At 49.0% G+C, this 13,549-nt stretch overlaps 1 protein-coding gene across 3 annotated transcripts in view; it reads right to left on the bottom strand.

Moving 5' to 3' along the window:
- The window catches only part of PPP4R1 (protein phosphatase 4 regulatory subunit 1), a 47,908-nt gene extending 35,633 nt beyond the window's left edge, over window positions 1–12,275 (bottom strand). The window contains exons 1-2 of one of the 3 annotated variants that reach the window (XM_032467110.1): window positions 11,791–12,275; window positions 11,653–11,697 (exon numbers count right to left, since the gene is read on the bottom strand). In XM_032467110.1, coding sequence (XP_032323001.1) covers window positions 11,653–11,697; window positions 11,791–11,797 — 52 coding nt within the window. In that variant the 5' untranslated portion in view covers window positions 11,798–12,275. The remainder of the gene's footprint in view (window positions 1–11,652; window positions 11,698–11,790) is intronic. The other 2 variants (XM_032467109.1, XM_032467111.1) reach the window with 2 other exon arrangements.
- Window positions 12,276–13,549: the final 1,274 nt, after the last annotated feature.

The following is a 13,549-nucleotide window of genomic DNA, read 5'->3' as shown; positions in this document are numbered from 1 at the left end:
TGGGGCACACGGCTCATACGGAAGGGGTGGGGGACCAGTCACAGTCAACTCAGCCCTCTAACTTTTAGAGTACCATTACTACATTTGCAGACTCCTCTCCCCTGGCAGTTCAAGTCGCACTGCCGCCCTGTAACTGGGGATGGCATTTCAGATTTTCTAAGCAGCGACAAATTCAACAGTTATCTCCTTTGAACAACGGACAATTCCAGGCAGTGAACATACTTATACAACTATGTTATAATGAAATGTGATTTAAATGATCATTAACTAAAAACCATCAATTGTATTTTCAATTAAGAGAGAAGCAAAGATGGTGATGTCTTTTCCAAGCCGAACCACCTCTTGGTCTCCAGGTAGCATCCCCAGGGCAACAGCCTGGCCTCACCTCATTCCACTTCCCATCACACTGCTGTCCCAGCGGGCGGTGGGGGCGGGGAAGAGGCAGAAGCTGGCCCCTCGGGAGTAAACATTCGAATCCAGCTACCTGCATCCGCACCACAGCCTCTCCTCCCCTGCTGACGATGCCCAGACTACAGATTCATGCTAGTTTCTTGCTCACTCAGCAGGACTTTTGAATTTACTATTCTTAAAACTTACAATTGTCTCAGACACTCCAAATCTCTATTCCAAGTCCTTTGAACTACCCTCAAAAAGTAACCTTCCTCTCGTCCTTACTACCACACATGCATTTGATGCCAAGTCAGGGAAAGGAAAGTGCCCACAGCCACGAGGACAACAGCAGGATCTGGGCGGAGCACGTGACTGCCCGCTGCCCCACAACCACAGCCCTGCTCGAGCAGAGTGCCTGCCCACCCCGTCTACAGACCTGCCACCGTGGCCCAACGTCCACCCCATCCAGGACGCCAGTGCACAGATGAGGTGCTGACGGTGGAGGGAAGACACAGCTCTGAGACTCAAATGTACTCCACACCTGATGAGCGACACAGGACACACGGGGCCGTCCTGACCACACAGGCTGTTCCCAACACCGAGTCCGGGACTTCAGCTTGTTAGTCTCTATAATGGCTTTTCATCAGACTCCTTAAAGCTGAAGTCCACCTCCTCGTTGAGACAGATAGTCTGTCCTGTTTCTCTTCCACTCTGGTGACACTTTGCAAAGATTAGGGATACTCTGCCAAAGCTAGAGGCCCTTCCAGATCTACTGTCTTACTCCTCCACAGCCTCTGACGGGGCTGACTTCATCCCCCCATCCCAACCTCCTCCTCTGAAATTCTCTTTCCATGGGTTCTCTGGAAGTACACACTCAGTCCTGGGTATTTTCTATCTCAGACTATTCTTGCCTGCTTCCTTCTGTCCCTTCTGTGCAGGGAGTTCCCCTCCACTGCCGTCCTCACATACACACTACACACACACCTCTCCCCCCGTCAACGATCCGCGGCCTCCAGCACCCCTTACACCGCAAACGACCCCCACGCTCTCCTGCTCGAATCCCCACGTATCCGGGTCTGCAGGTGCTTCCTAGAGCCTCCACCTCCGGGTCACATGTGATCTGAAAATTAAAGTGTCCAAGCTAATCTTATAGAAACTCAGCTCCTCCCATGACTTTCTAACTACCATCATTTCCCCGTGACCTTGAGCTCTCTGACATGAGGTCCTCAGTCACTTTTTAAAGTACCTTTCTTGTCCCATTTCTAACCAGTTGCTAAGAACTGTAAATTCTACCTCCTTGAAGTAGCCCACACCACCACCCCTCAGTGTCCAACTCCCCAGCTCAGAGGCTCTGGTGTCTCCTGCTCAGAGAAAACCGGGGTGCTTGAACCCCACCAGGTACAAGAGACTTTCCAATAAAGCAGGCGTGTAACTTTGAGGGATGTCCTGGACCAACTCCCAGGAACTCCCCACCACAAAGTGGGCCTGAGGGTTGGCTAAGGCTCTGCCTTTCACAACGGCCCGCCTCCCACTAACTCAAGGCTGCGCTGCCCCCAGGCGGAAAACGCCCCATGCTAAGCAAAGGGACCCTTGAAATACTGATGGAAATGTTGCGATCAACTCTCTAAAGACTGCAGTACTCAGGTATTCACTCAATTCTTTGCTTAAAAAAAAAAAAAAAAACGGAAAGACTGATAAACTCATTAAAAATAATTAAAAAATTTTTGACACGTAAGTTGGAAGTTCAACGAAATCAGTGGCACTGCTGGTCAAATCCTTGCCATCCACTTATGACGTCAACAAAACCCCTCTGCGCTCAGAGCTCTCCTGATTCTACCACCCCACTTCTGCCTGCCTTGCCTCTCCTCCGTTTCAGTTCACCTGCTTACGAACGCCACCCAGGGCGCATTTCCGACTGTAATCCAGGTCTCTCCCTCCCATGAACCCCCCTCCAGCCTGGGGCCTGGGCGCAGACCAGACAAGGCAGTGTTTGAGTTACCTTTTCTTCTTTTTCTCACTTTATCTCCCTCTCCCCACCCCAAACACATGAATTCCCTGAAGACAAAGTCTGTCTTGATAATCCTTTTACTACCTAAAAAAGCAAACAAACAAAAACAGGGTCTTATGCTTCTCCTGAAGGATGCGAACTCATTAAAACCTGTTCAGGAAAAGGCAGCCCAGAAAGCTGCCTGAGGGCACAGGGGTCTTAAGGGTACTTTCTCCTTCCTCAGACTCTCCCAAGGTCCATCAGCACATTAATATCCTTGAGAGCTGATTACTTTGTACAACTGACTTTTGCTGGGCTTGACTTAACATCCTACCATTCTCCATGCCGCCTCTAGTAAAATCCTCTAAAACAGGAAAAAGCTAATGGTCCTTCTACAGTGTTTCCCTCATTAGTGCTAAGGTCACACTAAATGTGCCCAAGTCTTCACATCCTAGAAAACCAAAGATAACAAGACAGATCATAGAGATTTAATCATTTTTATGAGTTACCTTAACATTTGGGGCTTTAAGATGATATTTTAACAAATAAAACCAACAAACAGAAGGGTGAGCTGGTCCTTAGAGCAGAAAGCCAGGAAGGAAATGGAACCGATTCAGGTAAGAATCATCAACTCACTGATACGCAGGGGTGAATGTCTGGGAATGGGGTATTTCCCAGTGTCAAATTATTTCCCTTGCTAACAACAAAAGTGAATTGAAAAAGAGTCTTTAAGTGGAGACATCACACCTTAACCAAGTGGTTAAAATTAAATTAACCACCACCAGTAATGGAGGCCTGACATCAGGGGCCCTGTGAGATGAAGCACTGAGAAAATCACAGCATTCCTCACACAGCACTCCTGCCCCCACCCGAAAAGCATAACCTGAATTGAGTGAGGGAAAAGATAAGGCCAAATTTTCTCTTCAAAAATAGCAGTATCATGAAAGATAAAGGCTGTGAAGTTGTTCCAAACTGAAGAGACATGACAACTAAATGCAGCCTGGATTGGCAAGACGGTTGCTATAAAGGACATTAGTGGACAACTGATGAAATGTGAACACAAACTACGTATTATATACCTGATTCGTATCAATGTTACATTTTCTGGATTAGATGCTGACTGAGAGCAGCCTGGCTCTCAGGAGATACAGGCTGCGGTCATGATCTATACAACTTCTTACAAAGGTGCAACAAAGACGACTAAGAGTAATGTATACATTACATCCTGTGCGTGTCTGTAACTGTAACTGTTCGGAGAAAAACAGAGCAAATCGGCAGAACGTTCAATGTTGAATGCAGGTAAAGACTTAGGAGAATGAACTATGACACTGTGAGACTTATGGTTAGTCTGAAAGTTTTCAAGTATCATGTTTAATTCAAACAAATTATTTCATTATTTGACTCCAAATAGGCTTATGGCCTTATTTAGGTTGGCCTGAAAAGCAAGATTCATCTCAGCACGCGGTCACTGAAGGCCCACCGTGTGCCGAGCTCTCTGCTCCAGGTGAAGAACACCCACGTCTCAGCCCTGGACTTGGGGCCCCGCACAGGCCACCGGCCGCGTGCGGCCGGCAGGTAAAGCGCCCACCCCCCCACCCCCGCTCCGCTGTGTCCTGGTAACCGGTGTTACTGCACACATTTGGCCTGAGCATCAGCTGTGTCGCTCGCCCCTCCGGCTGCTTCACCAGCACGGCAGAGGTGAGGAGCGGCAAGGGGGCCCACGGGGCCCACAGCTTGTGGTATGCTCACTGTCAGCCCTGCACGGGGACTTGCAGCCCCGGCTCTAGTGACCAGCAGGAACACAAGTCACTGCCTGGGGGAAAACTAACAGGCAGAGACAAGGAACAGACCTGCAGGCGCGGCTCAAGCGACTGGTAGGCCGGGTTTCAGTCTGTTCCTGTGACAAACTAAGAACGCTTATCAGAACTCTTTTCTTCAAACATAAGTATTAAGTTTAAATTCTTAGAAATGGTCTTTACTAATAAGTGTAAAACCGTCCTACAGTATATTTAATTTCACAACTGAACTTAAGCAGGAATAATTTGCTAAAGTTCACTCTATGAATAGTTCAAAAACCATTTCCCCAAAGTATATACGCACATAAAAGGGGCAGTTGTGTGTTTACCTACTTTCAAATTAGTCACCAAGATCATGTTTTCTACCCGGCACTGGACAGGCAGAGATGCAGCGTATCAGGGCACCTGCAGGCGCTGGACTCCCATACATTATATATGTGCTGTTTGTCCCTCCAGAGAGCAAACACCTTCCTTACAGTCTTATTTACCCGATTACTTTGATTAGTAACTCTTTTTTCTACAGGTAACCCAAATATTGAATTTGAGCTAATCCAGGTCCAAATTAACACAAATCCCCTAGAAGTGAAGTACTGAATTTATCTGAAGTCTAAGTTATTTCTACCAAAAAACTAAGTTGTGAAAGCGATTTATATCAAATCTGACTTTGAATATAAACTCAATGCAGTATATAAATTTAAGTATAAATTCAGCAGTAAGCTCTTGGACTCTGCACTCAGTAATTAGGTAGCGACAGGAACAAAAACACCAGATTAAATTAACGTTCTCAGCCACTTTCAGTCCAGTGACTGGCTTCCCGATACATCAGTGTTTTAAAACACAAAGCAAAAGCATCTGTTTTGCTTCTAATGTTCCCACAACAGGAGCTACCCTAGACGGAATTACTTTACCCACCAGATGCTTGGAACGTGCTGTTACCCTCATATCCTCCAGAACCTTGAGGAGGGTAAACAACCGAAATAGGACGTAAATTAAAGGAGGCTGACCCTGGAAGGCAGTGAGAGCACAGTAACACAGAGCAATAGACTAATCAAGCCTGTGTGGGACAACTCTAAGTTTAACCTAACACTTGCAAGAGGGGTAACTGCGTGAGTAACTGTTTAGATTAAGCCTCATCTGGTTGGCCGTAAATTTGTGGGACTGCCAACCTCACAGGGGACTAGTATGAGTCAACTTACAGCACACTGCCTGACACACAGTATGACAACAAGTGGTGATTTTAAAAATGAACAAAATCTAGAAATTCATCCCACTTCCCTTCTGCCCTTCTGCAGTGAGTTAAAGAGCTATGTCAGATGATATCTTGAAAAAGAACATTAAAATCTAACCAGTCTGAATTGTACTCCAGCCTCTGCCTCCAAGCCATCTTTATCCGTAGGTCCTTGGGCCCAAACAGTTTCATGCTTCATGAAAAGGATGACTATATCATGTCCTCTGGCTCCTGATTCCTGTAATTCTGGAATCGATGGCTCCCCAGAGGCACAGTACAACTCACATTTTTAAAGTTCATGTGACCCTCTAGATGACACAGCAAACCAATTTAATATATAAAACCCAACTTCTATTTACCAACGGTCTTGTGTTACATTGAGGCTGAGCTGAAAGGGTGAAACGTGCTTAGCGTGGTAACGAGCTAGATGCTGCTTCTCTTAATCTGAATTAAGCAACATTAAGAGAAAAGTGAATTTAGTAATTACACACACGGACTTTATTATAGTAGCACAAGCAAGGAAAAGGTCTCAAGAATTTAATCACTTAAACTTTCATAAATGGCCAGACTTTGCAAGAATCTTAGATGGCCTTCCATTCACAGATTAGAACATCACACTTCAGTTATATGCCTTGGGAAATATTTATCGTTAAAATAAGTGACCCCTGAGATGTCTCTAAAGTACTCTGATTGTGTTCTCCTGCCCCACAGAAGTTCAGGTGTTAGAGCGGATAAATGGAAGTTGACACTAAGTGGTGTGTGTATGGTGGCTCATTTGCTTTTGTGTATTTCTGAAATTTCCCATTAAAAAAAAGTACTGACTTAAAAAAAATCAATGTAATTTATTGAATTAAAAAACTGAAAAAGAAAAAAAATCATAAACGCAGAAAAAGCATTTGACACAAAATCCAACACTCATTCCTAACTTCAAGAAAGGTCTCAGTCAACTCAGGGAGCTTTCTCAACCTGAGAAAAGGGCATCTGCAGAAAAAAATGAACAGAACATCAAAATTCAGAACTTCCGCTCTTCGAAACACACTACTAGGACAATGAAAAGAAAGTCAAAGAATGGAAAATAATATTTGCAAATCACCTATCTGAGAAAGGATCAGTTATCTGGAATATATAAAGAACTCTCTAAACTTAGCAAGAAAACAAATAACACAATTTAAAAACGGGCAAAAGGTCTGAACAGACACTTGACCAAAGAAGACATACAGATGATAAATGAGCACAGAAAAAGATGAGCATTATCCATCTTTAAGGAAATGTAAATTCAAACCTCAAAGAAAAACACACATACTAGATGAGCTAAAATGAAGCCCGCCCACACCAAGTGTTGGCAAAGGTTGGAGGACCTGGACTCTGACCCACTGCTGGCAGGACCATGAAACCTCCAGCCACTCTGGAAAGTCTGGTGCTTTTTAAAAAGCTACACAGCCACACCACTCTCAGGTCTACACCCAAGAGAAAGAACATACACAAGCACACAGATCTGTTCTGCAACAGCCGAACACTGACAACAACCCCAAGCCCACCAATGTTTTAAAGACAGAACCTCTCAGAAAAGTAAAGTAACTTGCGCAGGGTCACACGGTGAACCCTGGTCCAGAGGGTGGTGGGGCAGAGCTCTTTTCCCAATGCAAACCCACACTGGGATGTACCCCAGAACTGTAGCACGACAGACGACCCAACACCGACCCAACTGGCATCAACTGGGCCAGGCCAGAAAACGCATCTGCTCCAAAAGCCACAGAGAAGAGGACTAAGGAGACTGACTTAGGAGAGTCAGGGGATGGACAAGGAGGGGGGACCCCAGGAAGTCTGTGCAGAAGCCCCCGAAAAGGTCCAGGGAGCACGGCCTTTTCAACCAATGCCCGAATCCCACAGGGGCCACCCTCCCTTCTTCCCAAAATGTTATGTTAGTTTTATTTTCAGAGCCAAGTTAAAAGCAAAACCACGCCCTAACTCAAGTGCAGGAACTGCCCACCCTGTCATGAAGCGGATGGCAAAAATTATTTGTCATCAAGAGAGGAAAATCCGAAATTCCAGAATATAAGGCAAATACAGGGGTGAAGTAACAATAGCCCAATCAACAATTATACATTCTCTGTTTTGATGAGAGGAGGAACTCTCACAAAAGGATCAGAAATGAAACCATGATCAACAAACTAGTGACCTTTCCCCAGCCAGGGCAAGCTCTCCTCCACAGGCAGGCAGGACAAAGCAACCTGAGGCACTGAGGTGTCTGCTGTTCCCCCGAGTCACGCAGCTACAAGCCCACGCAGCGGACATGCATACTTACAGAGGACTCTCCCTTTTTCTTAAAGAAATTCAGTACGGGGAGTTGTGACCCAAGGCATCATTAACTGATTCTGTATGCATGCGGGCACCACCAGGGCCATTGTGAAGCACTCTTTTCTAGGACACCAACTATGCTGCCTGCAAAGAAAGATTCCGCCTGTCCAGTCTTGCTGGTAGCAATCCGAACATGCTACAAGTCCCATGACTCACTCTCCCAAGTCCCTATTTAACAACATGTCTAACTATGAAGACTTCCAAGGGCAACTTCCTGGGGTTCTGACTGATTCCTTGGCCACCACGGGGTACAGCCCCAATGTTGCAGGTCTCACCTCCCCAGGTGGCTCTAAGAAGCTTATCAAACCCAGTTTTCAAAAGTCGTGGAGGGCCCAGAGACTCTCTGAAAGGAGCACAATCCGGGCAGTTACACCCAATTTCTTCCAGATACATCGTTAATTCACTATTTCAGCAGTGCCCTCAAACCTGAAGAACAGTACAGCATGAAAGGATTCCAAAACTGTAACAAGAAAAAGCCTGTGCTACGGATGTTCCGCAACACAGCTCCTGAAGCCCTTCCACGTCCCGCAGGTGACAGCTCCACAAGGAGCTAACGCACAGCTAAGTCAACTCCTCTGCACCCGAGCCTCGTTCGAATCCCCTCTCCGAGTCAAGCTAAGCCTTGTGGAACTTGGAGGTTAACCTACGCACAGGTACAAGTAAGTCGCCTACACGAGCCTGGATGTTGTAAGTTGTACGTAAAATACGACATTCAGAATCAGGAGGCCTTAAAATTCTGGCTGGTACTTAGGAGTTTTGTCCCTGAGAGAATAACTCAGTCCCTCTTTATTAACGTCTGAACACTGGCGCCTACACGTCACATGACTGCTGGGTGTGAGAGCTACTGTAAACCCGTGTTATGCTATCTTCCTTTCAAAACAATTTTCTTCAACGTATTACTGTGACAAATTAAAATTTTAATCAAACTCCCCCCAGTGAAATTATTTTTACAAGTGTCAATTCATCAATCTTACTGTATCTCAACTCCCATCTCACCTCTTCCAGAAATCCAGCAACTTCAAGAATTGCTGTCTTTGAAGAAGTGACAACAGAAATTTAAAATCTCCTTCTCTGAAAGCCTTTCTGTAATTCTGTGCGGCCTCCCACCATTCAAAGAAAAGGAAGGGTGCACCCGACTGTGAAGTCACTCTGCTGACACGCCTGTGCACACAGCACGTCACCTGTCTGCTTTCACTTTGAAAGTCAAAGTGCGTTTCATCAGACGGTATTGGAAGTGTCGCCTTGAAGCACAAATTTACACTTTTCCAATGCACTGTTCTCCTAAACTTAACTCTCATGGTACCTTATGATGATTGTATTTACTTACTTTTCTGAGAATTACACACAAGGCACCATTTTTACACATTAGGATTTTGTCTCTTTTTCTCCATGAGCACCAGTCAGGTCGGTCTCTGAGCAATCCTCTTCCCCAACCTACCCGCTTTCTACTGACTCTACACAGAGACCTAAGGGCTTAACACAAGTTAAACGCATGAGCTGAGACCCTTAGGCAGGTCTGGTAAAGCCCCCCTTTCAGCATCCAGACCCCGCCCGGGTCCTCCCACAGGACCCCTGGCTGCTCACAATGTGTACAATGGTATTTACTCTCTCTTCTGTCTCAGTTTAGCTCCTGCATTTTGGAAAGGCAACCACAATCCTAGAGCTTGAGCAGATCCTGATTTCCCCCTCCTCTCCAGGGCTGACTTGGGCCTGGCGTGACCAAGAGGCAGGACTAGGGCAGGAGGATTCCGGAGCAGCCGGCACCAGTGCTGCCAACAGAAGATGGGCTCAGAGGACACAGTCTGGCTGCGAGGGCAGCCCAAGCTCCAGTCTCCACCATCTCTAGTCCTGTCCCTTCCCAGCTTCTCCAGGATGTGACAAGCTTCTCCACTCCCTCACCACATCCTGCCCTGGCCTGACGCCCCCCTCATCTCTCCTCCCTCCACGGCAGACACCAAGTGGTCCTTCTACTGGCCACAGGTTCCAAGCTCTCTCATTCCAAATATTCTGGGTAAAGATCCCACCTGTAAAAACTGTAGCCACTAAGAAAAATAAGCCATCATTCTAACAAAGCCTTCAAATTATGAATATGCAAATAGACTATTTACACCTTCAAATGGCTCGTTTAATCCTAAATTAAAATGCACTGGCAACTAACGGGACCTTTAAAAAGCTAACTGCAAGCATTAGCAGCATTTGTAAATATACAAAGCCAGTGGTGTAAGGTTCAAGACCCAGGCTCCCTTCCGTGCACTTTCCTCCAATATTCCCTCATTCCTTACTCGTGACAACAAACGCGTAACAGTCACTACTTACCAGTACATAGTCTAGGTGCTGCACATGCGTTAACTTTTGTTAACAACTAAACAACTCTGTAAGATGGGTAATGTTCATCGTGCCTATTTACAAGTGACAAAACTCAGTCATCAAGAGGCTAAGTGAGCCTTGTGAGTCTGTCCACAGTGACGATGCCAAGACGGGAACAAAGCAGCCTGGCTCCTGCATCCTGTCTATTAACCACTGTTCTATGGTGCCTCTGACATCTGCATTATCACACCTGCGTGAAAACTGCTTGTAAACCACTAGAGGGCATGGATCGTGGCCATCCTTCTCAATGCTACATCCTGCGTGCCCAGTAGAAGTCTTGAGGGTCATGAATAAATCATTGCTGAGTTCTTCCCAGGTGTGCCTTCCCTTCTACACTGTGCTCCTTAAGGGTCAAGGACACTACAGCTCATCCTTTAACCTTTAAGAGTGCAGGGCACCTAAGTGACCATAAATGAAGACACAGAAGGTCTTGCTCAGGACACTCAACACCTGCGGAAGGCATGTATCTTCTACCCACAAAGCCTTGGACGTAAGTATAAGCATGAGAAGCACCCGAGCCACCTCTCCAGCCCTAACTTAGCAGGGAATCAAAAGATGCCTAACATTTCAAACTTACCAGTAGGCAGATGAGGGTCCTAGGGTAAAACTCTAAATGAACTGGAAAAGCCAGGCTTCAACACGCAAGCACTCCTCCCTTAAGAGGGCTCTTTACTTAAAAAAACGAAAACAAAGCCAGGCCTCGCTAGAGGCAAGTTTACGTATGGTCCGTCGCCTTTAAGAATACTTACTCTTCTTAGAGAATCCTTCTGAAGAGGAAATTCCCCTCACTTCACTCAAAACGCCCAGTAATTTAAAAACTGGGCCTAATTCGAGCAAGGGAGACCACAGGAGAGATGCTGAGGATTCACCACACAGATCTAAAGGCGCGACCCGGGGCTGCAGCCATCTGTGAACCGCCCGCCCAGACATGAGCCACAGCAAATCTCAGCATCGGGCAGCCGTGCCCCCAGATACACCGCGGAGTGCACCTCGGTTATCACTTCGGCTCCAGAACAATTTCCCAGTTACCTGCCCGAGTTAGCACACACAGAACCAGCGATACCCTTCCGACACTATTCTGGAAACAATGTTCAACTTTGTGGGGTTTTTTGACCTCGAGCAAACGAATCAACTCAGAACTTCACCATCTCCGGGAGAGCTGGGGCCGAGACCTGGGAGAGGCCTGGCGGATCCCGAGCCTCCGCGCGGACGAAACGCGGAGGGCCGGGCCGGCCCCGCTGGGTCACACCGCCCACCTTCCCAGTCCGGTCGGCTCCCGGGGAGCGCGGGGCGGGCGCGTGGGGTCCCCGCTCGGCCGCGGCCGCCCGGACCGGACACGCCTTCCCCGGGACCCGCCCGGTCCGCTCCCAGCTTCTGCCCGCCTTGCTGCGTCCCCAGGCCGCGGGCCGCTCCCGAGACGGCAGAGCGGGCCCCGCGACCCCCGCGCAGCTCCCGCCGCCCCTCCCTAAGCGCGGCCTCCGCACCCGCCCGCCCGGCCGCCCCGCGGGCCAGGCCCCGCCACTCACATCCGTCCGCGTCCTCCTGCAGGTCCTCCTGGAGCAGCGACAGGTCTGGCCGAGGGGAGAGAAGACAGGCAGTCAGCCCGCCGCCCGCCGCCCGGCCCGCCCCGCGCCCCCGCCCGCCGCCCGCCGCGGGGCCCGTACCCGCCATCTTGGGCGCCCCCTCCTCCTGCGCGCCCGGGCTCCGGCTCCAGGGGCGGCGCGAGCGGCGGCCGGTGGACGCGCGCGGGAGGGGCGGGCCGCGGGCGGGGGGCGGGCCGGGGGCGGCTCCGGACGCCGGGCGGACCCGGGCGGCCGCGCCCCGCCCCTCTGCGCGCCGCTCCGCCTCCCGCCTGGCTCGCTCAGGCCCGCCCGCCGGCGCGCTGGCTGCTCGGCCCCGGGGCTGCGCCGAGTGCGGACTGGGCGCCCGCTGCCGCCGCCGGAAGCCGCGGAGTGTGCCGGCCGGGCCGGGCGGGGCCGCGCCGCCCGCGCGCTTTATTGGGTCACCGGCGCCAGCTCGGCGCGGGGCTCGGGCCCACCTCCGGGCGGGGAAGCGCCGCCTCCGCCGGGAACAAAGCCGCTGCGCGCCGGGCCCCGCCGGCCCCGGGTACAGATCCGCGCCGCGGGGGGGCGCGCCCCCCAGTGGTAGCGGGGAGGGGGATGCCGCCCCTCGGGGTCAGCGAACGTGGGGGACCGAGACCGGCTCCTGGACATCCCCGCGGTGCTGGAGGAACGGTGCCTGACGTTAGCTTTCTTCCCCTTGCAATTATTAGTAGCACTTGAGGTGCTCCACGGAAATGTGTATTACAGATTATGTGTATTATTCCCGGTTTTTACCCTCTGTTAAGTAATTAAGGCAAAGTCCCAAGTGTAAAGTGGGGACTGAACCCAGGTTTTCTGACTCCATTTCACACCGTCCTGGCTCCTTGACTCCAGTCCACCTCCATGTCTACCCCAGGCCTCCAAAGTGGTAACCTCCTCAGTAGACGACCAAACAAGGACTTGTTTCATTGATGCCACGTTGGGGGTCTGGGCTCTTGGGGAGGAGAGGGAATTGTAAATAGTATGTACTGTGGTCTTAACCAAAGACTATTACATTTAATGCCCTTAAGGAATCAGGTCTTGGGGGTAGGGTAGAGCATATGCTTGGCATGCAGAAGGTCCTGGGTTCAAACACCAGTACCTTCATAAAATAAAATAAAATCCAACCCCAAAAACCTTTTTTAAAAGAGTAAAGAATAGCAAAGTATTCTTTCAAAAAGAAAACTCAGGCCCTCTGAAATTCATAAGTCTGTAATAAAATAGGTTCTACATAGCTGTTCTGAAAACTTCGCTCTCCGATGTTACAAGACGGAACATATTGTATAGTACGTATTAAGCTATATTGTGTAGTACATATCCAGTTTCTGAGAGAGAGAAAAACTGGAATAGCATCTGTAACTATAGGTGTGTGTCCCATTTTCTCCAATGTAGAATAATTACAACTAAAAGCCAAACTGTCACAACCTGTTTCTCCCCTCCCTTGCAGAACACCCTTATGTGAATTCAGCTGACACTCTCAAAATGAGAAGGAGTTGGAAACTGAGAAACTGTCAGCTGATTGGATGGGTGGGAGCTGTGCCCTGTGGAGGCTGGGGGAGGGCAGGAGGCGGCGGCTGGGGGACTTGGTGGTCTATACTCACTGGTGATCTCCTTCCAGCAACACAGAACCTACAGAGTGCCAACTCCGCCTCGGCCCCTAGACATTCAAAGACCAAGAAAACTATCTGGACGACCTGCCCAGTAAAGTTGGGCTTATAATTCTCAGTGATCGTGATAAAACAGCGGTTGTGTACCAAATACTTGGTTTTGGTACATACAAATACAAATAGGTACCTGCGGTACTGAAGGACTAAGTCCGACTACGTCTGCCTTGGGTAGGTAG

The sequence above is a fragment of the Camelus ferus genome, chromosome 24, assembly GCF_009834535.1.
Source record: "Camelus ferus isolate YT-003-E chromosome 24, BCGSAC_Cfer_1.0, whole genome shotgun sequence".
Lineage (NCBI taxonomy): Eukaryota > Metazoa > Chordata > Mammalia > Artiodactyla > Camelidae > Camelus > Camelus ferus.
The sequence above is the reverse complement of the archived record's forward strand: the minus strand, read 5'-3'. Positions and strand labels throughout refer to the sequence as shown.